This window comes from Galeopterus variegatus, unplaced genomic scaffold (assembly GCF_000696425.1).
Source record: "Galeopterus variegatus unplaced genomic scaffold, G_variegatus-3.0.2 Scaffold5034, whole genome shotgun sequence".
Classification (NCBI taxonomy): domain Eukaryota; kingdom Metazoa; phylum Chordata; class Mammalia; order Dermoptera; family Cynocephalidae; genus Galeopterus; species Galeopterus variegatus.
In genome coordinates, this window is record NW_007731145.1 from 37,560 (window position 1) to 62,032 (window position 24,473).

General features: G+C 40.2%; 1 protein-coding gene across 2 annotated transcripts in view; it reads left to right on the forward strand.

Moving 5' to 3' along the window:
* Positions 1-24,473, forward strand: part of TRRAP (transformation/transcription domain-associated protein) — a 136,329-nt gene that overhangs the window by 17,647 nt on the left and 94,209 nt on the right. For both annotated transcript variants that reach the window (XM_008588784.1, XM_008588785.1), the window contains exons 11-20: positions 1,442-1,580; positions 5,931-6,009; positions 7,605-7,839; positions 8,571-8,937; positions 9,027-9,124; positions 9,600-9,794; positions 10,263-10,454; positions 13,416-13,581; positions 19,532-19,788; positions 21,747-21,947. In XM_008588784.1, the coding sequence (XP_008587006.1) occupies positions 1,442-1,580; positions 5,931-6,009; positions 7,605-7,839; positions 8,571-8,937; positions 9,027-9,124; positions 9,600-9,794; positions 10,263-10,454; positions 13,416-13,581; positions 19,532-19,788; positions 21,747-21,947 (1,929 nt within the window). The remainder of the gene's footprint in view (positions 1-1,441; positions 1,581-5,930; positions 6,010-7,604; positions 7,840-8,570; positions 8,938-9,026; positions 9,125-9,599; positions 9,795-10,262; positions 10,455-13,415; positions 13,582-19,531; positions 19,789-21,746; positions 21,948-24,473) is intronic.

Below are 24,473 nucleotides of genomic sequence, written 5' to 3' on the forward strand. Positions count from 1 at the left end.
TGCCCTTTCTCCACCAACAAAAATGTAGGGAAATAGTGTTAAAGATGTCTATTGAAGGGGCAGAAAGAGGCCTTTGCACAATATTTCTTTCTATGAATTGGGTTCTCATTTCCCTTTTCATGTATACTCCTTTCCTCCTCTTCCGAACCTCATGTCTCCTCCTAAAAAGTCTTTAGTCTTTATCCTTTTTTTAAAGTGCAAAAAATAACATAAAAGATAGAGAACAAAGGAGACAGTTTAATACTGAGAGACCACCCTTGCCTACATTGCAACATATATAAAATTATTCAAATCTTCAATTTGAGATTTTAATTGGTATGAGTTATTCTATTAAAATGAGCTACAAAGAGCTATTAAAACTCTAATGAAATAGAACTACCACATGATCCAGCAATCCCTCTTCTGCATATATATTCAAAGGATTTGAAATCAACCTGTTGAAGAGATCGCTGCACTCCCACGTTCACTGCAGCATTATTCACAATAGCTAAGATATGGAAACAAGGGCCGGCCTGTGGCTCACTCGGGAGAGTGTGGTGCTGATAACACCAAGGCCACGGGTTCGGATCCCATATAGGGATGGCCGGTTAGCTCACTGGCTGAGCGTGGTGCTGACAACACCAAGTCAAGGGTTAAGATCCCCTTACCGGTCATCTTTTTAAAAAAAATAAAATAAAAATAATTTATTTCTTGTAAGGATTTTATTTCAGGAAAATAAAAATGAAAACATGTATGCTGAATTGTTTAGAATAAAAGTTACCTTTGAATTGTTAAGAATAAAAACTACCTTTAAAACTACTTTTTTATCCCGTTTTTAAAATGTGTTTAACTAGATAATGATAATTTAAACTAAGTAAATGGTACATTTGGTTTAAAAAAATGTAAATTAGGTACCCCTTGATATTTTAGTCAGCTTGAGTTTTCTTGGTGAATTGCCTTCCTAAGACAGCTCAGGAGGTTGTGGTTAGAGCTCTTCTGAGTTGGTTAGAGTTGTTTCTGGTGTCATTCACGACTGGCATCAATGGGATGACTAAGTAAAAAATATTAACTTCTTAAAAATCTTTCAGTATTTAATTGCCTTCCTTTCCCCCTCCCACTAATAGTAAAGTAATAGAGGTTCACTGTGAAAGTTGGGAAAAATTTATAGAAAAGTACAAAGAGGACATCCACACTCCTGCTATAATATATAAAAGAAACTTCTGTTTATGTTGCTGTACGTCTTTCCATATGTATACATACACACGCACTCACTTTCTCTCTCTCTCTCTCAATTAAAACTTTTTGAATATTACTTGTTTAAGTAGGCCTGTTTGTTACTTTATGAGGGTCCTTTGAGTCGAGCTTAGTCTTACTGAATTTTTAAAAAGCTAATAAAATTGGGATTTTTCTTAACATCCACCTATCAGTGTAACTATCTTGTTTTACTCCTTAATTTTCACAGGAGTTGGTGACTAAATACTCTCAGCAGATGGTGAAAGGAATGTTACAGTTACTTTCAAACTGCCCAGCAGAGACCGCACACCTCAGAAAGGAGCTTCTGATTGCTGCAAAACACATTCTCACAACAGAGCTGAGAAACCGTATGTCTGTATTTTCTTTGAATGCTCACATGAGTCCTGTCGCCAGCTTTGGTGGTGGGACCCAGCTAACATCCCATTGTTTGCTGTTGGTTCTCCCTGTCTTCTTTCTGTATTGCTGTCTTGGGCTTATTCTTTCTCCTGTTTTTTCTGCCTCTCCTCTCTCTGATTACCTGCATCTCTCTTCCTCTCTCTTTTTGCCTTTCTTTCTGCCTGGCACCAGGGTTCTCACTTTTTCTTCTCAACAATCTCATAATTAATGTGATGATTTCCTTAGCACAGCTTATGTTTTCAGTAGTTCTAGGTACTTTTCTGCCTTTGACTGCATATCTTCTGAAATTGCAAATGGTCATTTGCTTACTCACTCATAGCTGGTAATCTTTAAAAGGTTAGCAAAAAAACAGTTTTTATTCTCCATGCAATGAAAGTGATGAATTGGTTCTGTTTTTATGCATAGGGCTGAAACTTGCTTTTTGCCAATCTAATAATTATACTTTTTCTATCAATTATATTGATTTATAATTTTTTAATACTTTGCATATTTAATATGTCCAAAATGTTAGGTTGAAATTATATCGAATTGTTTAGAGATGATAATCTTTTTCCTTAGTAATTTTTCACATTAAATATTTTATTTGCCACCAGTTTGCAAATCAGAGCATATGTAAAACCAAGATTAGGTTTCCTTACATAGTTTTTAAACATGAAACCAAGGGTATAGTTGGAGTGCTTGCACATATGTTAATACAGTAAAGCTTAAGTATTTTTGTGCTGTTAAAGTACAAATTATAGTGTGACTATTGCATGTGCATATAGCTAAAAAGAATACGGACATTAAAAACCCTTTTTTGAAATTCAGCACATATGGCAAAGTGCACAAAAGAAATGTACACTTTCACCAAAAATTACAGACAAACACTTACCCAAGCCACACCCGGGTGTTCACAGCCCCTACTCGCCTCCAAAACTGACTGCCATTGTGACCTGTCCTGTGATGGCTTCTTTTGCTGTTTATGGTTTTTCCTATGTGTTCATCTCTGAATAATATCAAAATAGAAGAATTTTCTTTTCTTTGGGTCAGGGGGCGGCTGGCCAGTACAGGAATCTGAACCCATGATCTTGGTGTTATAACAAAATAGAAGGATTTTAAGTGGAACATTTTTTAATCTATTTACCAAAGTGGATGAGTTATGCCTCAAGTTCCACTCTGAGATGACCTTTGCAGTATTACTGCCATGCAAGTAGTAAGGATTTTGGAGGTGCGTTGGGGACCTGTGTAGCAGAAGACTTCTACTTGTTTAAGTGCTGACATTAGAAATCTTTCTTATGTTTACCAGGTAACCTCTGTTCCATCACTGCACAAGCCAGGCTTCTTTTGAGGCCATACAGCTTGGTTTTAGTCTGTTTTAGCATCTGTTCACCAAGGTTGCTGGTAATCCAAGGTTTGATCACATTAGAGTTGTTGAATTCAGCTTTTAGAGCTTTTTGGGGTCTCTTTACTGATTGGCTTGAATTTTTTTTTTTTTTTTTTGACAAGATAGTGTAAGACACTTTATTTTAAAGCCCATAGTAGCTCCTGGGACTTAATTTAACAGCATCACATCTCAAAAAAGTTTTTTTTTTTTTTCCTTTTTGTCTTTTTTCGTGACCGGCAACGGATCGCAACCCTCAGTGTCGCGCCCGTACCGGGCCGGGACCAGCAACGGGATCGCAACCCCCGGTGCTGCGCCCGCACCCCGCTCAGCCAGTGAGCGGCCGGTCTGTATGTGGGATCCGAACCCTCGGCGGGAGCGCCACTGCGCTCCCAAGTGGCGCACTGTAGCAGTGCGCCACCGGGCCGGCCCTCAAAAAAGTTTTGATTGAACGAAACACTTAAAGAATCATTTTAATGTAAACCATAATTATCATATAATATAAAAAATGCATGTTATAGTTAAAATTTCCAATCCACTAACATTTTCTCTTAGCCTTACTTTTTTGGCATTTGAAACAATATCAGATGATAAATTATTTGCACCAATTCTGAAGAGCCAGTGGTTTGAGAAAACCTGACTGTTTTGTACAAAGTTCCACATTTTCCTAGAGATTCTTATTTCGGATCATGGAGAGAATTTGGAACCTGATGGCCATACCATTTAATTTCTTGTAACTTCTCCCTTTACTTTTGATTTTTACTCATCCCTTAGCTGGTATTCTTGCATGTGGTATCTGTGCCCTTTGTGTATTTCCTTCTGTGCCTCCTTCCTCTTGGCTCTTCACTGAGGACAGTCTTCTGCCCTCAGAAGGGACTGCTTGTGGCTGCTTCCATTTGGCACTTTTCCCTGTGCTACCTTGCATTGGAAGTTAACCAGAGATGTTCATCCTGTGTCTGCAGTGGATACATTTCTTTTAATTTTTATTTATTTATTTATTTTATTTAAAAATTTTTATTGAATCAAAATTGATTATACAAATTTTAGGGGTTCAACATTGAGATATGTTGATCAAATCAATATTACTAGCATATATATTATTACAAATCGTAATTATTCTTTATGCCCCTTCTCCAATCTCTCCTCATCCCCCTCTCCCTTCCCCATCTCCCCTCTAATTACCCTAGATTTCTCCTCTCCTTCTGAAAGAATGATGGTTACTCTGTTGATCTGTTGCCTAGATAATCTGTCCAATGCTGAAAGGTGTGTTCAGGTCCCCCAATATTACCATAGAGCAGATGCGTCTTCTGTCACTCTGAAATGGGCTTTGTGGAGAGAGAGGTCCTCTTTATCTCTGCTGGTGACTCTCCTTGTGTCAATGCACTCCAGTGGCTAGCAGAACATCTGTGTGGTGGTTATGGCATCTAGCCACTTTCGCGGCAGCCATGGTTATAGTGGTGGCTGTGGTGGGCCACCCACATGGAGATGATGTTTTTGGCATGCACCTTTGTGCTGGCAGTGTGCCTGGTTGTGGGGAGTGTCCAGTCCTCAGATCCATGCCTCAGGACCCCGGGCAGGCCCCAAGGCACTGGCGCGGTGTGCCTGGTTGTGGGAGGGGGGTCTGGCCCCTGACTCCATGACTTGGGTCCCTGAGTGGGCCCCGAGGCGCTGGTGCGGTGTGTCTGGTTATGGGAGGGTGGTCCGGTCCCCTTCTCTATGCCTAGGGTCCCCAGACAGGCCCTGAGGTGCTGGTGCAGTGTGCCTGGATGTGGGAGGTGGGTCCAGTCCCCAGCTCCATTCCTCAGGTCACCAAGTGTGTCCCGAGGCTCTGGTGCAGTGTGTCTGGTTGTAGGACGGGGGTCCGGTCCACTTCCCCATGCCTTGGGTTACTGGGCAGGCCCTGAGGCACTGGCAGTGTGCCTGGTTGTGGGTGAGGGCAGGGGGTTCTGGTCCCCTTCTCCATGCTTCGGGTCGCTGGGTGGGCACGAAAGTGCTCGCATGGTGTGCCTGGTTGTGGGAGGGGGGTCTGGTCTCTGGCTCCATGCCTCAGGTCACCAGGCGGGCCCTGAGGCACTGGTGTGGTATGCCTGGTTATGTCTTTGACCCTCCATAGATATTTGCTGGTTAAAAATGTACTTTATTTGAGTTGTTGAAGCTGGCCTTATGTCAGGCTTGTTCCAGAATCTAAACATCCTTTTGGATGTTTGCAGCCAGAGTTCCCCAAGGTGAGTGTGGTGAAGAGGCCTAGAAAATGCTGTCACCACCCTATCTGTACATCCTCAGGAATGTGAATTGTCCTTGAACTCTTCCTCTACAACACTGGTTAGATTCAGGCCTGCAGAGGAGCAGAGAGGAAATTTGGTGATCATTCCATGTGCAGGATTAGAGCAAGAGAAGAGCCCCAGTGAGATATTAGTCAGCCTCATCCAGGGAATCAGGAACCATAACCTGGGACCCATGCCTATAAGAACATTGTAAAGTTTCCCAGACCTTTGTAATTTATATGGAAAGACATCCTTATTTCCTCATAATGTCTAATAAAACCTTTAAGAAGTATGACTTCAGGGTAGTAGATAAGGGGGCATTTAAGAGATACTGTCCTTTTCTCCAGACAGGTTTGGGTGGGTGGCAGCAGCTTTTAAAGACAGTGGAATGTGCCTCTGTTGAAGTACTGGGGGTGGATTCTTTACTAGGGGACATGAAGCTCACTTATTCTTAGTCCATTCTCTGATTGCATCTTTGACAGCAGGTGGCTTGTGTGGCCCAGCAATGCCACTGTCTTAGAATGAGATAGCATGTGTGCTTTCTGGTCTCTTCTCTACCCCTTTTCAAGTCTAGATCCCACAACAGACTGCAGACTGGCTGCTGTGAAAGCACCGTGAAGCAATTCAACACGTACTTAGTTTCGTTAGTGATTATGCAATGGATGTTTGTCTTCTAGAGTTCATCCCTTGCATGGACAAGCTGTTTGATGAATCCATACTAATTGGCTCAGGATATACTGCTCGAGAGACTCTAAGGTATGAGATTAAACCCATGATATCCAATTGGTTAAACGTCAGAGGGATTTACTGAGTGATTACTGGCACTGAATGTTGTGTTTCAACAAATGCAGGTTATTGGGCCTTGACTCATCCATTGGATTTAGAAGTGCAGGAATTTTTGGAAAGGCCTTAGATTGCTTTTTGTGCCTTAGCTTAAAAGAAGAAATCAGAGTAGACGTCTTGATTTAAATTTTAGGTAAAACCTTATCTGACTTTAATAGTTTCTTTTGCTTTCTATATAATGCATCTTCTCTGTCATAAAAGAATATTTGATAACCTACCAAAAGTATAGAAGAGAAGAAAACCTTTTGGTCATGCACAGGAAATCAAGTCACATTGCTAATATTTTGGTATATTTCCTTCAGTCTTTATTTCCTATACTTTCTAAAAAGTAAAATGTAGTGTGATAATGGTTACTATTTCTAAAGGAGGAAATTAACATTTAATCATCTTTACAATGTAAAATGAATCAATTTTAGTCATTATTTGCTTCCAATAAGGGAGGTATGATGGATCTTTTGAAAAATGTGTAACTGGCCCTTGCAGATCCCCTCCCTGACCTGCTATGGCCATGCTGGCCCTTGCAGCTCCACTCCCTGACCTACTGCGGCTACACTGGCCTCGCAACTCTCCTCCCTGATCTGCTATGGCCACTCTGGCCCCTGTGGCTTCCTTGCTACTCCTGGCAGTTTCCACCTTAGGACCTTGGTCTTTCCTGTTGCCTCCATCTGGAAATTTCCCTGGCTTTTTGCTTCATGGCCCCTTTTTGTCATTAAGGTCTCAGCTTCAATGTCACCTCAAAGGAACCTTCCCTGACACTTGCTTATCTGAGAGTAATTGTTATGAAAGAACATTTGATAACCTAGCAAGAGGAAAGAAGGGAAGAAAACCTTTTGGTCATACACTGGAAATCAAGTCACACTGCTAATATTTTGGTATATTTCCTTCAGTCTTTATTTCCTATACTTTCTAAAAAATGAAATGTAGTGTGATAATGGTTACTATTTCTAAAGGAGGAAATTAACATTAACGAGTCTTTCTCATGGTACCCTTTTTCATATCTCCCCCAAGCACTGACTAACTTGTTTAATTTATTTGCTTGTGTGTTTCCTTCCTAAAAATAAGCTTCATGAGTACAGGGGCTTTGTTTACTTTCGTCACTGTGGTGTGTCTGGTGCCTAGCCCAGTGTCTGGCATGTGGCAGATGTCCACATTTTTAAGTGAGTGAAAGAACTAATAGCCTGAATGTTATTACTGTTATCTCTATAAAATGGTCAATATATAAGGTATTGACATTCGCTATTTGTTTTTGAGCAACAAAACCCATTTAGTGCATTATCAAGCTGGTAATGATTTTTCTTCAGGTTAGCTATATGTGCCAGTATCTATTAGAAACTTTATGACATGCACAAAGGTAACCTTTAAATTGTAAAGATTTAAGCATCAAGACAAAATGAGCCTTTTAGTCAGGTAGCTGGGTGAGAGTAACGTGGGGGAACCTGGGGCTGTGCCGTTCCGGTGGTGGTGTTCCTGGGGCAGATGGTGATGTAAGTGATCGTCTTTGCCCACAGGCCCCTCGCCTACAGCACACTGGCTGACCTCGTGCACCACGTTCGGCAGCACCTGCCCCTCAGTGACCTCTCCCTTGCTGTCCAACTTTTTGCAAAGAACATTGATGATGAGTCCCTGCCCAGCAGCATTCAGACCATGTCCTGCAAGCTGCTGCTGAACCTGGTAGACTGCATTCGCTCCAAGAGTGAGCAGGAGAGTGGCAACGGGAGAGACGTCCTGATGCGGATGCTGGAGGTACCCACTCTTCTGAGAGGCATCACCTGTTCTGTGCTCTTTGTCCTGTACAAGTGCTTGACTGGCAAGTTTGTGGGGTGATCTGATTGCCAAGCTTGATCCCAGGAGTTAGGCCATCTAGGTTCAAATCCCGGCTCCCCCATTCACTAGCCAAGCGTGCTTAGGTGAGATGCTTAACTTCTCTGTGCCAGTTTATCTTTTAACCAGGGACAATCAGAGTATCTGCCTCAGGATTGCTGTGAGAGTTAAATAAAACTACTCATGAAAGCTCTCTGCACACTTCCTGGCAAGTACTTAGAAGAGTTATTTTCTCGGGCCACAGCACCATGCCAAGTGCTAAATGAGCAGTGGACATCTCTGGGGAGATACCCAGGTGGGTGCCTGGGTGAAGGATAAGGTATAATTCCTGAGGCCAGTGCATGACAGTGTGGCCCTAGGGGGACGAGTACGGCAGTCCCAGGCCCTGCTTATCAGGCCAGTTGCTCAGCTTTCCTGAGCCAGACTCTTCATACGTAAAATAGGAATAGATAGTAACGGGGGGAAAACAACCAATTTCTTTTCCTTTATACCTGGCACAGAGGAGGTGCTCGGAAGTTAGCAGCCTTCACCCATTTTGTTAGAAGTGCAAGCAGAACAACTTCAGCAGGTGGTTTCAGTGATGTCTTCATTTTCTTTCATCTGAAAGGACTGTTTGGCCTATTGAAGAATAATGATTTTTGTCTTCCTATTAGGTTTTTGTTCTCAAATTCCACACCATTGCACGGTACCAGCTCTCTGCCATTTTTAAGAAGTGCAAGCCTCAGTCAGAACTCGGAGCCATAGAAGCAACTCTGCCCGGGGTGCCCACTGCCCCTGCGGCTCCCGGCCCTGCTCCCTCCCCAGCCCCTGTCCCCACCCCTGCACCACCTCCACCCCTGCCTCCTACCCCAGCCACCCCTGTGACTCCAGCCCCTGTGCCTCCCTTTGAGAAGCAAGGAGAAAAGGATAAGGAAGACAAGCAGACATTCCAAGTCACAGATTGCCGAAGTTTAGTAAAAACCTTGGTCTGTGGTGTCAAGACAATCACATGGGGCATAACATCCTGTAAAGCACCTGGTGGTAATTCTGCTCTTAAATGATTTAGACAAACTATATTTTAATAGAGTGGGTTTTATTTGAGTTAACTTAATATGCTCTCTCTTTTCCAGAAGCTCAGTTCATTCCCAACAAGCAGTTACAACCCAAAGAGACTCAGATTTACATAAAACTGGTGAAATATGCAATGCAGGCTTTAGATATTTATCAGGTAAGGAAATGCCCTCAAAGTAGTCTATTGAGTGTGAAAAATACCTCTTAGAATTAGAGATGCTAGTGGTAGAACAGGTCTTGAGAGATCTGTTATTACTTGGAGTGTCTACAGTATTTGTATACCCAGGCTTGCTTTTGTTTTGCAACACAGCATTGAATTTATGGTGAGAATTATTTATGAATTCAAATGTATACGTTTATTTAGTGGGGCAGATATTATAAGTGGAATACAATAGAAACATAAGATTTAAGTTTATTTTTTCCTGGTCTGAGCACCTAAAGTTTTTTTTTTTAATTATTTTTCAAAATTAAACTGAGAAAAGAGAATTTAAAAGATTTTAGGGGAGCGTTTATTATCTAACTCAAGTGCTCTGTTTTGAGTATGCAACTGATCTGATTATATAATGCAACATATTCAGAGAAGTCCAGTTTTAATGCCCACGGGTGTTTTTTTTTTTTTTTCCCTGTACTAGGTCCAGATAGCAGGAAATGGACAAACATACATTCGTGTAGCAAACTGCCAGACTGTTAGAATGAAAGAAGAGAAGGAGGTATTGGAACACTTTGCTGGTGTGTTCACAATGATGAATCCCTTAACATTTAAGGAAATCTTTCAAACTACAGTCCCTTATATGGTGGAAAGAATCTCAAAAAACTATGCTCTTCAGGTATAAGTCTCCTTTTTTATGTTCTTTCAGCATTAGCTTTGAAATTCTTTATGTGTTGAATACTTTGTGTTTCATTTGTTTTGAGGCTTTTAAAAATCGTGTACCTAAGGCTGTGCTTGTAGAGCAAAATTTAGGGAAATATCAGGCCATAATGTTTGAAAAATTTTTTTCAAAGATCAAGGTATGTTAAATCAGTTTCTTTGATTAGTGGAAATTAAGTATGTGTTAAAAGTAGCTCTTGGTATTTGATCATGAGAATGAAATAACAGATTAAGTGCTTGAGGTGAACTACTCCATGCAAGCTTAGCAGACCAATTTCATTTTTTTTTTTTCCCTTGGCCACAGAATCAATTTCTTGGAGTATCTGATACAGGTTTGGTTTTGTGTTTTGGGAAAGCTCATTACTTTGTCTTAAAGCTGCTTTAGAGAAGGGATTATTATTGTCACATGCATTTCTTGTTTTGACAGATTGTTGCCAATTCTTTCTTGGCAAATCCTACTACCTCTGCTCTGTTTGCTACAATTCTGGTGGAATATCTCCTTGACCGCCTGCCAGAAATGGGCTCCAATGTAGAGCTCTCCAACCTGTACCTCAAGCTGTTTAAGTTGGTCTTTGGCTCAGTCTCCCTCTTTGCAGCTGAAAATGAACAAATGCTCAAGGTAAAGTTCATTTAGATCTGACTAGTACTTGTGTTCAGGGACTTTTGTTGCTTTTTAATTCTCGTTTTCACTTTTGAGCAGAAACTGTAGTTTTGAGTATACAGCTGATCTGATTTTATATTTATAAAGTGCTCTTTGAATTAGTAAATATTTACAACAGATAAGTGCCAGGTGTGAAAAACATTTTATGTGTTTCTAAGCGGAGCTTAACATATTCAAATCTGGTGACTTAAAATGAAGAATTTAGAACTCTTACGATAAGCAAGTATGGTGCTGAGGCAGGATAGAACTGGGACTTACCCCAGGGAGGCTGCTCATGGATATTTAGGCTGCTCACACTGACACCAGCTAGCAACACCTTAACCAACCCACCAATCAGCTGGCTCTTCTTCAGAGCCTTGTGGTTTTCTGGCAGGAAACAAACCACAAAGTACAAAAACCGCCTTTCTCTTTGATTCTCAAAAAGTAGCTTGCTCAATCAAAAAGGCACCCAAGCCCCTTTTTCTTGAATATTCTTCCCCTCAGTTAAAGAAACACCCCCATCCCAGAACAACATACGAACCCTCCTCTAAGAATTCACTGCGTGCTCGTCACTTGCAAGGAAATGCCTGCGCACCTCCTGTGTGTACTTTCACTTTGCAGTAAACTTTCAGTGTGAGTGTGACTGCCACGTGAGCTTGAAGTTATTGTGGATTCCTGATGGAATTCTTCCAAGGAAATCCAAGAACCTTCATTCTCTGACGTCAGTGTTAGTATTGCCACTGCTAATTTTCTTGTTTAAACTCAATTTCTTTTTCTGGATTACTTAAGTAAAATAAGAGCATATCGTTCTTATTTTTTTTATTTTTATTTTTTTTTAAAGATGACCGGTAAGGGGATCTTAACCCTTGACTCGGTGTTGTCAGCACCACGCTCACCCAGTGAGCAAACCGGCCATCCCTATATAGGATCCGAACCCGTGGCCTTGGTGTTGTCAGCACCGCACTCTCCCGAGTGAGCCACGGGGCCGACCCTACATCGTTCTTATTTTTTTTAAAAGTGATGCAAAAGAATATGCAAGGAAAAAATGTCTCTATGTACCTTTCAGATTTAATAAGAAACAGTTTACTGTGTGACCATTCTCCTTATAGCAGCAGTTATCCACTTTGTTCAGATTTGGTGTCTCCTCTGTATTCACACTCTCTGTGGCATTATATGAACAGCACATTTCAGGACTATGTACTTTTCCCCTTTAAATCAAGAATTTTAACCAGTTTGCATTCCATATTAATATCATCTTGGAGAAGATATGTCTCATCACACATTTTGTAGATGACTAATCCTATATAATTGGATCTCATCAGTTATTTAATTCTAGCAAATAGTTAAAACCTATCCACAGCTTCGTCACTCACTAAAAGCAGCAGATGTAATAAAAACCTTACAAAAATTCACTTTCACTTAGGGCAAAATATTTCAATTCCTATAGAAAGTCAAATATTATCAGTAGTTGTATCTGAAGAGAGATGTTTTTCCATAGGGGAAATTTTAAAGATGTAAACAAGATTTGTTCTTTCTGGAATAAATGTAAGATGGTGGTATAAACCACCAGTAATCTGAGCTTTTATGTGACTGTTTCCTCATTTTTTTCAGTTATATAGTAATCACTTATTAACAATCCAAACATTTTTTTTTTTTTCCTTTTTGTCTTTTTTCGTGTCCGGCAACGGATCGCAACCCTCAGTGTCGCGCCCGTACCGGACCGGGACCGGCAACGGGATCGCAACCCTCGGTGTTGCTCCCACACCTCGCTCAGCCAGTGAGCGGGAACCGGTCTGTACGTGGGATCCAAACCCTCGGCGGGAGCGCCACTGTGCTCCCAAGCGGCGCACTGTAGCAGTGCGCCACCGGGCCGGCCCCCCAAACATTATTTTTGTGTTAATATAAAAGGAAAGTATATTTTTTTAAGATATAAAATATTAAATTATGATCTGTGTCAACATAATTCAGTATCATCAAATAATTCAGTTTTTGCCAACAAGAGATACAATTATACAGAAAAACAACAAAAAACTCAGAATAAAACCCAATAGGACAAACCTAATGTTAGGATATTGGAATATTGTTCAAGAAAAATATTCAAGGAACAAATTTCATAGGATTATTTAAGAGAATAATATATGTAGTTGGTTTATTCTGTTAAATATATCATGCCATATAGAATAATAAGTTTAGAACTGTATCAGTGACTGTACCAACAGTTTGCAGTTCACATTAAGCACACATTCAAAAAGATTTCATGTAAACTTAAACTGTGACATGTCAAAAACAAGATTAGAAGTACAAAATGAAAAGCTAATCTGGCTTAAAATGTTGATTAAAGTTACTAGAACCTAATAAAATGTTTTTGTTATTTTTTTTTTTACATATATATATATATATATATATATAAATAAAAGAATTGTGTGAACACATTTTTTAATGTCTTCTGAAGCCCTGTAATCTCAAATATCTTATGAGGGTCTTTCACACTTCACGTATATTATTTGATTGGTAGTGAAATTTCAGTTCCTGTAGGATACTTTTTGCATTTAGATTGTTATGGGGAAACAGACTTCTTTCACCTGGTTGGACTACATAGTCCTACACAGGAGTGACTAAATCCACAAGAACTACAAAGCAGACAGACCTTGCAAACCATCATTTGTCCAACATCATGTAACTACATAGACATAGTAAGATAGGAACCTTTTAAATGCTTCTTCCACAGCCAAACTGGTGGAAACCAACATATATTTTAAGAGAAATTAATTTGACTCAAATAAAAGTTGGAAAGTTCTTGTTTTGTTTTTTCTTTTGGAATAAACTCATCAAAATTGCCTTTTATTGCTGTCAGATTGCAATGACTCTTTAGCTAGAGTCTGGAGGGTGTAGACTCTCCTCATTTAGAGCCCACTAATCTGCCTTTTGTTCACCCTGTAGCCTCACCTGCACAAGATTGTGAACAGCTCCATGGAGCTCGCACAGACTGCCAAGGAGCCCTACAATTACTTCCTGCTGCTCCGGGCGCTGTTCCGCTCTATTGGTGGAGGTAGCCACGATCTCCTGTATCAGGAATTTCTGCCTCTCCTCCCAAACCTTCTGCAAGGTCAGAGGAGTTACTTTGTTTATTTTGTTTTTGTTACATTCTTTTCTTGTAAATTTATTTTTGATTATGCATATTTATGGGGTACAGAGTTGACTTATCGGTATTCGTGTACAGTATGTGACGATCAAATCAATATTATTAGCATATTCATCATTACAAATTGTAATTACTCTTTGTGTCCGTAACCCAATTGCTCCCTAACCCCACTCCCTTTTTCCTACCTCTAGTAACTATAGATCTGTTCTCTTCTTCTGAAAGTTCAGTGTTTGATTGTGGTCTGTCCTTCCTTCTTCCTCCCACTTATGAGTGAGGACATATGGTATTTTCTTTCTGTGCCTGACTTATTTCACTTAACATAATTTTGTCCAAGCTCATCCATGTTGATGCAAATGGCATAATTTCATGCTTTTTTTATGGCTGAGTAGTTTTCCATTGTGTATATATACCACTTTTTCCTTATCCGGTCATCTGTTGGTGGACATTTAGGTTAGTTCTGTATCTTGGCTATTGTAAATAGAGCTGCAATGAACATGGGAGTGCAGGTATCCCTTTGACATGATGGTTTCCATTCCTTTGGGTATATATGCAGAAGTGGGATTGCTGGATTGTATGGTAGTTCTGTCTGTAGTTGTTTGAGAAACCTCTGTACTGTTTTCCATATTGGCTGTACTGATTTACAGTCCCACCAACAGTGTAGAAGAGTTCCCTTAGAGGAGTGACTTTGTTTGCCTTTTAGTCTTGGGTGTGTGTGCATATGTCTGGCTGACCTTGATTGCTGGGGTTCATTCAGCCTCTGTTCCTAGAGAAGGTCATGGTTGGTGGGGGGTGAGATGTATGTGCAGGCCTCTGCCCTCCTCCTTTAAAAGCAGTGGGACTTTGGGCCGGCCCGTGGCTCACTCGGTAGAGTGCGGTGCTAATAACACCAAGGCCCCGGGTTCAGATCCCACATAGGGATGGCCGGTTCGCTCACTGGCTGAGCGTGGTGCTGACAACACCAAGTCAAGGGTTAAGATCCCCTTACCGGTCATCTTTAAAAAAAAAAAGCAGTGGGACTTCACAATGGATTAAAACTAGAAATCAACATTCTACTTAATGATACATGGGTCCAAGAAGAAATCAAGCAGGAAATAAAAAAAATTTATCGAAACTAATGAAAATAATGATACATCATACCAAAACTTGTGGGATACAGCAAAGGCAGTACTAAGGGGGAAATTTATTGCATTAAACGTAATAACTTCGTATAGCATACATTATACGAAGTTATACGAAATTAACAAGCATGATATTTTGAACATACAGAGAATTCTACAAACATCAATTAAGACAAGGTACAAGTACATGTGAACCCCCCCAAAACTGACAATTCTCTAGTTCATGAAGCAAGTCATAACATATTTCCAGAAATCAGTCTCATACTGACCATATAAGTACTGACTACAGTGCAATTAAGGTAGAATTCAATAACAGAAGACTATAAAAAATGTTTGGGGCTGGCTGGTTAGCTCAGCTGGTTAGAGCACAGTGTTGTAACACCAAGGTCAAGGGTTTGGATCCCCATACCGGCCAGCCACCAAAAAAAAAGTTTGGAAATTTAAAACAAAAGGAAAGAAAGTAAAAGAAGACACATTTACAAAAGCTCATGGGTCAAAAATGGTATCATGAACATTTAAAAATTCTTATGATGATAACTGATGACAATAAAAATTCTATTTTGTCAAAACTTGTAAGACTTCTTCTGGGGACCCATGAGCTACTACTTTGATAAATGCAAAGGGCACAGAAGGTAGAAGATAAAGCCTCAAGATTGATTAGATTAATGGGAAACCCTGTACAAAGCCAGAACTCCAAAAGGCTCCACCCTCAGTGTATGAGTGAATAAGACATAAATCCCAGTGTGCTAAAGACACAGCAAGGAAACATACCTGACTCAATTCAGAAACTGGATGGATGAAGAAAAAGAAATCTCTCCTGATAATCTATATCCACAATCTGACCCTCACACAGGACTGTGGTCCTAATTCACTCTACCTGTGTGTTCTGAAAAAGCTAAACTGGAAAATTTATTTAAAAATGGTTCAGAAGTGGTTGTGTCCTAGGCAACAGGCAAAAAATGAACAAAATCTCTCTAGAGAAAATCAACTTCAACTCAACCATTAAAAAATTCTTACCGATAAATTTTCTAGGAAATTGAGCACTTCACAATAAAAAAATTATAACACAAGGAAACAACAATTAAAAAAACAATTAAAAACAAAAAAACAGTTAAAAGAAAACAGAAGAAGCAAAACTGAAAGGCTTCAGATATTACTATTACCTGAAAGAGAAGAAAATTATGACGTTTAAAAATGCTTAAAGAAATTTAAAAGTCTTGACACCACTAGTAAATAATGTAACTACATATTTTTTATTTATGTCTGAGTTTTTAGTTACTGTTAAAATTTAAGAGCCATATCACCCAACTTGTCCTCTGTCTCAGCTATATTTCCAGCACACTAAACAACACATTTCCAGGAAGACATATTTGCAAATACTTGTTTCTATTTAAAACATATAGTTTCCTACCCCCAAAGGTATGCACTATTGATTGGAGTATTCTTCTCCCTATTTTCCCCAAGTTCATGCATATCTACATATTTATTCACCCATTCATGTATGACATGTGTGTCTGTATGTGAGTATTTTTTGTACGAAAACAGAATTGTCTTATACATATTAATCTGTAATGTTTCCCCCCAGATAACAATAGATCAAGGATAGTCTTAAAGTTACTATTTATAGATTTACTTAATTTCCTTTAATAGCTGCATAATATCCCATTATGTGGATATACCATAATTTCATAGTTTCCCTATTAATTTAGATTGCACATTTAGATTGTTTCTGCTAAGAAGAAATGTTCTATTTCTCCACATATAGCAGTAGGTACTTCTATTATTTCTTTAGCATACAATTTAAAAAGTGAGATTACTCATTCAAATGGTAGGCACATTTTCAATTTTAATGTACGACTTTTATTCTTACTAGCTGTGCAAGAGAGTGTCCATTCCCTAGCCAACAACGGATATTCCCATTCTTTTAGTTTTTGTTTATCTAATTGGCAAATACTGGCGGGGATCCATTGGGATATGCCAACTATAAATAGAAGACAACTGTTAACCCAAAGAGGTAGATCCATCAAGGTGGAATTTCAGGAGTACAATGATTCTAAATGTGTAAACATCCAATAAAATAAACTCTAAATATGCAAAGCAAAAATTCAGAAAATACAAAGAGTTTAAAGCTTCACTTGATTGTGGGAAATTTCAATACACCTCTTTCAGCAACAAACAGGTCAAGCACACGGAAAATATAAAAGGATATAGAGGATAACATCAAATTAACAAGCATGATATTTTGAACATACAGAGAATTCTACAAACATCAATTAAGACAAGGTACAAGTACATGTGAACCCCCCCAAAACTGACAATTCTCTAGTTCATGAAGCAAGTCATAACATATTTCCAGAAATCAGTCTCATACTGACCATATAAGTACTGACTACAGTGCAATTAAGGTAGAATTCAATAACAGAAGACTATAAAAAATGTTTGGGGCTGGCTGGTTAGCTCAGCTGGTTAGAGCACAGTGTTGTAACACCAAGGTCAAGGGTTTGGATCCCCATACCGGCCAGCCACCAAAAAAAAAGTTTGGAAATTTAAAACAAAAGGAAAGAAAGTAAAAGAAGACACATTTACAAAAGCTCATGGGTCAAAAATGGTATCATGAACATTTAAAAATTCTTATGATGATAACTGATGACAATAAAAATTCTATTTTGTCAAAACTTGTAAGACTTCTTCTGGGGACCCATGAGCTACTACTTTGATAAATGCAAAGGGCACAGAAGGTAGAAGATAAAGCCTCAAGATTGATTAGATTAATGGGAAACCCTGTACAAAGCCAGAACTCCAAAAGGCTCCAAAAAACAAACAACAACAAAAAAAAAATGGGGGGGGGGAGGAAGATATAACAACCACAATTTTTTTTGAAGTTCTTACAACAAGCAAATGGAGGGGACACACTTGGGTGGGAAGGGAGAGAGGGAGGAGGGAGGGAGGTTTCGGTGATGGGACATAATAATCAACTACATTGTATATTGACAAAATAAAAATAAAAATAAATAAAAAAAAAAAAGCAGTGGGACTTCGAAGGGAGCCCTGTTCAGGGATGGGCTCTTCCCTCCCTACTCAGAGTTGGATGGGGTTTGGAAACTTTTAGTTACCTAGATGAGGAATTGGTTACATTTTTATAACATTTGTAAGTAAGTCTAGAAAGAAAGTGGCTTCTAATGGTTTGGTAAGATCAGGGATCCCTAGATTAAAGAATCAGAACAAGGACAAAGCAATTTTAAACTGCTTTACAGTTTCTGTTTAGTTTCTAATTTGCATAACCAGAATTCAGCAGTTCCTATATAATTAGGAATGCTTTCAAGATAGGTAGTTAAAGTGGATTTTGAGTTTATTGAATGTTCATGGGGAATGAACTATTTGGAAACACTATCCTAGGGATTTTTTTGGGGGGGGGGTAAGGTGAGCCGTTGGCATGTATTTTCTTTGCAAATTCTTTCTTTCTTTATTTTTAAAAGATGACTGGTAAGGGGATCTTAACCCTTGACTTGGTGGTGTCAGCACCACACTCTCCAAGTGAGCCAACCAGCCATCCCTGTATAGGGATCCGAACCCTTGGCCTTGGTGTTATCAGCATCACACTCTCCCAAGTGAGCCACAAGCCGGCCCTACAGATTCTTTAAAGAAAAGCAACAAAGTATACTCAGGAGGCAACTGGGACAAACTTGAATAATAATTAGTGTAAAATGGCTATGCATCTGCCATGGAAGGCCCATAATCAGGCTCCATCGCCCATCAGTGTTTAGGCCCATCTCCAGTCATTCCTCACCTGGAACCCTTTGTTCTGCTTAGTCTGGTTTCCTCCCACTGCAGTCTCTCTCTGCTATGCCCAAGTTTGTCTCTCCCCTCCTTGTTTTGTTAAACTTGATCCTCTTCTGGGAATTTAGCCCTTTGCACTCTGCTTGTCCACCTTATCCTTTGAATTTTGAATTCAGTTCTGCTGCTTTGTGATACCTTCCCTGATAATTTCTCTTTTCTCCAGGTTCTCTGCACACTGCCCATCTGTGCTACTTATATAGGGCACACCTTGTTTGGGGTCCACTGTTATATGCCTTTCACTTAGTAGCTAATCTCTTGGGCCTCACAGAGAAGATCACAGTTATGAGGTTAGGAAGGAGCTCAGTAAATACTTGATTATCCTCGTAAAGGGTGGGGAGGTTGACTTTATAAGGAGGCTCTTCTCCGTTTATAATAAAGTGGATTTTATTATTTTATTTATTTATTTTTAATTCTCTTTTTGCAGGAACTTTTTGATTTTTTGGTTTGTTTTTTGGTGGCTGGCAGGTAAGGGGATCCGATCCCTTTACCTTGGTGTTACAAGGTGGCACTCTAACCAACTGAACTAACTTAACTGGCCAGCCCTCCAAAGTGGATTTTTAAAAAATGTTTATTTTGAAGTGTAGACTCAACTGTGATCTAAGTGGAAGTCCAAAAAAAAGATGTAAGGCTGTAAGCCTTGAACTTGAGGTGAACACATCATATTGAAGTCTGAATCTTTAGATTGGGCTTAGTAGTAGTATAACATAATTTTTAAAAAATTATTTATAATATTAAATTATAAGGACATATTATAACTTACAGTCTGCCATTGCCACTACAAAAGGGATTGTGAATGCAGTTATAGAATAGATTTATAGGATATATTATGAATACACAAGATGTCTTCTCTAATTTTGCTGATGTTTTTAATAAAAGGTGGACCAGTTGTTTTGTGCAGTTAACTTTGGCATGTGTCTGCAAAGTAAGTTCCCTCTCTGCCGGCCTCAAACCCTGTTTAGGACTGAACATGTTGCAGAGTGGCCTGCACAAGCAGCACATGAAAGATCTCTTTGTGGAGCTGTGTCTCACGGTACCCGTCCGGCTGAGCTCTCTCCTGCCATACCTGCCCATGTTAATGGATCCCTTGGTGTCTGCACTCAATGGGTCGCAAACATTGGTCAGCCAAGGCTTGAGGACTCTGGAGTTGTGTGTGGACAACCTGCAGCCTGATTTCCTCTATGACCACATTCAGCCTGTCCGTGCGGAGCTCATGCAGGTACGTCTACATTCCCTTTGGCGCCAGCAGGGGCATCAGATGCTCATGTACCTTGTTTTTACTGAGGATTTTAGTCAGTTTCCTGAAGCAGTGGGCCATCATTGGGCTCTCTGTACTCAGGGGCGGTATCTCTGGAGTGTTGTAACTTCTTGTTCACTTTGCGAATCTTCTGGCATATAAAAGATGTAAAGAAGTACTGTAGGTGTTGAGCAGATATTTGTTTTGCAGTATTGCTTTTTTTCAGAGAGCTGTCAGACTGTTATATTCTCAATATGTTGATGACTTATGAGAGCAGGTGTTATGGTCACTGTATGGCCACTGTCACTTCCAGCAAGAAGCTTTATCCACAAAAGATAGTCAGTTACAAAGTAATAGGATGCAGACGCTGAAGGGAAGCTGTGTCCACCCCAAGGGAACAAGAGCAAGTAATAAAGGAGGTCGTTTTGAAGACATTAAATTTTCTGTTCATTAAAGTTTATTTGTTAAATGTCGTAGGTTTTTCCTTCATGTTTTGCTGCTTTCACTGATTTGTGATGTGGTTGGTAATTGTTAGAGATTTAGGCTGTCATTTGCTCATGTGCCCCTTTAATATAGGGTATTTGACCCCAGGTAGTGGTCAGAATACCAGCTTTATATGATGGGGGCTCAGTAACTTCTAGAGGTCGTTAGTCTCTGGACAAACTAGATTGGCGACTGCAACTTGGACTTGAGGTTAAGGTTGGGACACTTTTCCTGCCTTTCCTGAGATTTAGATCTTGGGCTTCATCTAGGCTGGAAGAAGATGGCTTAGGGGTTGGGTCAGAGTCTCCAAGTCCACTTTTTCTTTTGGTCACTTGGAGGATTGACCAAGAGCCTGCCTTGAGAACAGCATTGTTAGTTCTAGAAAGTAGACCCTGGTCCTGACCCAAGTGTGCATGACCAGGATGTGGGGGGAGGAGGCAGAGATGAATTCTTGGGCCTTCTTGCCATACCATGAGGCAGGCAACCTGAGAGAGAAAGAGAGAGAGAGAGAGACAGACAGGGTCAAGGCCCACAATAACCCCACCTTCCAGGAGATAGTAGCAGAGTCAGTCTCTCCCAGTCCCATCAGCCAGTTAATACATGTGAGTACAGGGGTAGGAAGCATTGTTCCCAGTGCCACCCACCCTGGGGACATGAAGCAGGCGTCACTTCTCCTGAGGATACGTGAGGGTGAGTGAGGTGAGGGGACTTAGATTCCAACTTTCTTCTTTGGACACAGTGGAACGTAAGAGAAATTGGAATTTTGCGTGGTTTAGAGAAAAGTACCAAGATTTTATGTTAAGTTTTAGTATTTCAAGACACTAATATTTGGCATTTTTATAGAAGATAATTTAAGAAAAACACTTATATAGTAAACTATGTTAATTTTTAGGACTTATGATAATTTAGGTGAAAAAATATTCCTTAAGTACAGGGTGCACATTAACTTATCTCTGTAGTCCTGTAGTGGGGGTGCCTTTATGATCCATTGTTTTCCCCTTTGCTGTTCTTTTTGATGTGAGATTTGAAATGTTCAAGTTAATTTATATATCATGTTCGTAAGTTATAAAACCTAATATGTAGAAGTAAAAACCTGAGAACCCATCATCTAACTCCAGGATTAGAACTTTACCTGTAAATTGCATCTACCTCTGAGTTCCTCCCCATGCCATTTTGTATATGACCTAACACTATATTGCTTAGTTTTCTTGCTTTTGAGCTCTGCAGTGTTTATAGTACAGGAGCATGAGAGAACATTTATATTTACTCGTATATGTGTATTTTTTTGTAATGACATGAAATTTCCCTGGAAAATGCCCCAAGACTAATAATATTTGTTTCCCCCAAGAAGGGGGAACAGTGTGTTTGAGAGACAGAGGTGGGAGGAAGAATTGATTTGTTAGCCATGTGAATGTATTGCCTTGAAAGTGTTTTCAGTACAGCATATTGACTTTTAGGCTTTATGGCGCACCTTACGCAATCCTGCTGATAGCATCTCTCACGTGGCCTATCGTGTACTTGGTAAATTTGGTGGCAGTAACAGGAAGATGTTAAAGGAATCCCAGAAGCTGCACTATGTTGTGACTGAAGTTCAAGGCCCCAGTATTACATTGGAGTTTTCTGATTGTAAAGCATCTCTTCAGCTTCCAATGGAGAAGGTAAATTTGGAAGTCTTTGAGAGCTTTGTGAAGGCACTGTGTTTCATTTTAAGAAAGTTAATTTCCATTTGGAAAATAACCGAGATGTGCTTTTTGGGGAGAGAATTTCTAACTTAGAGTGGAACAAAATTTGGTGATCAGCTTGGTTAGTGAGGTAATGTTCATAAGGCCAGGAGGCTGGCGGTGGGATGTTGCCCCAAGAACTTGGGACCCTTGAGCAGTTTCATCTTTCTAAATAACAATGAGGTGATGCCCAGCCCATCCCACCTTTGAACTGTTAGTCTGCTTTGATGCCCAACAGGCTTTATCTCAAAGGTCATCAAGAATCCAAGTTAATTCCATATTTATCTGTCAGCTCCATCACCCCTAGTACCTAGCTTTCTCCCATTCTCTTTACAAACATAGGGCTTTGCTTGCACTTATCTTACTGCTTACAGCTCTTGGGTCTCTTTATCTCACTGCTTACAGCTCTTGGGTCTCTCTCTCATGCCCTTAGAAGCTTCCATTTCATTGTGAAAAAAATGAACAAGCTGTGTCCCCACATCTTTCCAGAGTGCTCCCCTCTGCTGCCTTTGCTCTGTGCATATTGAAAACCATCTCTCCTCTCCAGCTTACTGACTTTCATGCTCCCTCTCCTAGTCCTGTGTCACACGTTTTTTTTTTTTTTTTTTTTTTTTACTTAATTGTCATCTACATCATCACATTCTACTTCCCCCCTTTATCATATGACACTCCCTTTTCTGTATTGTGTCAGAGACTTGTTACGTGTCTTTTCAGGACATATCCAGCTGTTGTATATTGGATATATTTTTTAAAGATATTATAGTAGCCTTTTGAGTGCATCCGAATTAAGCTGGGTGCCAGCTGGGGTTCACAAGCCTCTTGCTGACCTGGTCTTAGACCAGCATTCTGTGGTCTGTCTCACTTAAAGCCCTCCCTTTGCTCAGGCTCATTCTGCTCTATCCTGCTGCGTCGTATTGTAGTACTTGGCATATTTACCTTGTACAAGAAATTTATTCACATACTGGGTTCTGTGGGTTTTGGCAGCTGGCCTGTACAGGGATCCAAACCCTTGACCTTGGTGTTACCAACACCACACTCTAACCAAGTGAACTAACTGGCCAGCCCTTTTAACCAGACTATGATAAACATTTGGGAAGGAGGCTACGCATTATGGCTAAGCATCACTCTGGATTTGTTTTCTGTCATCCTACCTCAGTCTACCTGTTCCCCCCACTGTCCCGTGGAGCATTATTGCCCTCTCCATCCTCTGGGTGGGGTGCAATCTCAGCTTCTGACCCAAACCTTTATCAAAATATTTTCCAAATAAGCACTACTTCCCTCCTAAGAGAATATTAATGGCTAAAATTCTCTGTCTTTACACTGAAATTACTACAGTGAACGTCCTTGTGCCTATGGCACTTTCCCACATCTGGGTAATTTCCTGAAGTTAGGATTCTGCTTGCTTTAGCTGTGTCAGTGACAAGGTTGATATTAGTAGTGAAAACTAATGCATCTAACTTTTGTTTGACCTCTGTGTACACTAAGCAGAGCAAAAAACTTAAAGAAAAATCCCTTTAGGAGTAGTTTTGCCCAAAAGCAGCTGAAGCATGGAAGAAGGGTTTTGAAGACAGGTGTTAACAGTCCTCTGGGACCCTTACAGAGAGTCACGTGGTGCCTGTGGAGGCCTTCTCTCTGAGCAGGACTGCATTCTGACAGGCCTGCAGGGGGGAGTTGGCCACAGTGTACCCACAGAGCTAAGGAGCCCACGAGGTGAAGGCAAAGATTAGTATGGTCAAGCCAAGTGCCGGTGAATTTCCATCAAGCAGTTCTGCTTTGGGCACACTTTACAATACTTTATTCTTTTTGGCAGGTAACTGTCTCATAGGTTACATTGATTCTTAAAAATTAAAAATTTTTAATTATCACCCTATGAGTTATTAACTATTACTGACCAGATCAGAGACAGTTCACAGTACCCCAGAAGACTCAGACACTCAAGGTGGGGTTCCTGTGATGAGGAACAACTGTCATGCTCTGTGTCCTGTGTGTGCTATGTGTCGCCCTGCTCTGCTGGCTCTGCTGGCTCTGGAGGGCAGGGCCACTGTCCCTGTTGCCGCCCTCTTTGGTTCCTCACACAGAGTCTGGGTGAATCTTTAATTTTTAACACACATTAGTTCTTTGATTTATATGTATGTAATTATCATTAAGATTAATGTCTTAGCTGTTAAAGGCTTCAAATTATTATCATTATTATTATTTATTTTATTTATTTTTTTTTTAAAGATGACCGGTAAGGGGAGCTTAACCCTTGACTTGGTGTTGTCAGCACCACGCTCTCCAAGTAAGCGAACCAGCCATCCCTATATAGGGATCCGAACCGGTGGCCTTGGTATTATTAGCACCACACTCTCCTGAGTGAGCCATGGGCCGGCCCTTCAAATTATTTTTTTGTGTGATTGTGCCTCTCCTAGTTTCTGTGTCAACCTCATTAAAATGAATAGGATAAAAGTGTGTGTGTAGCTG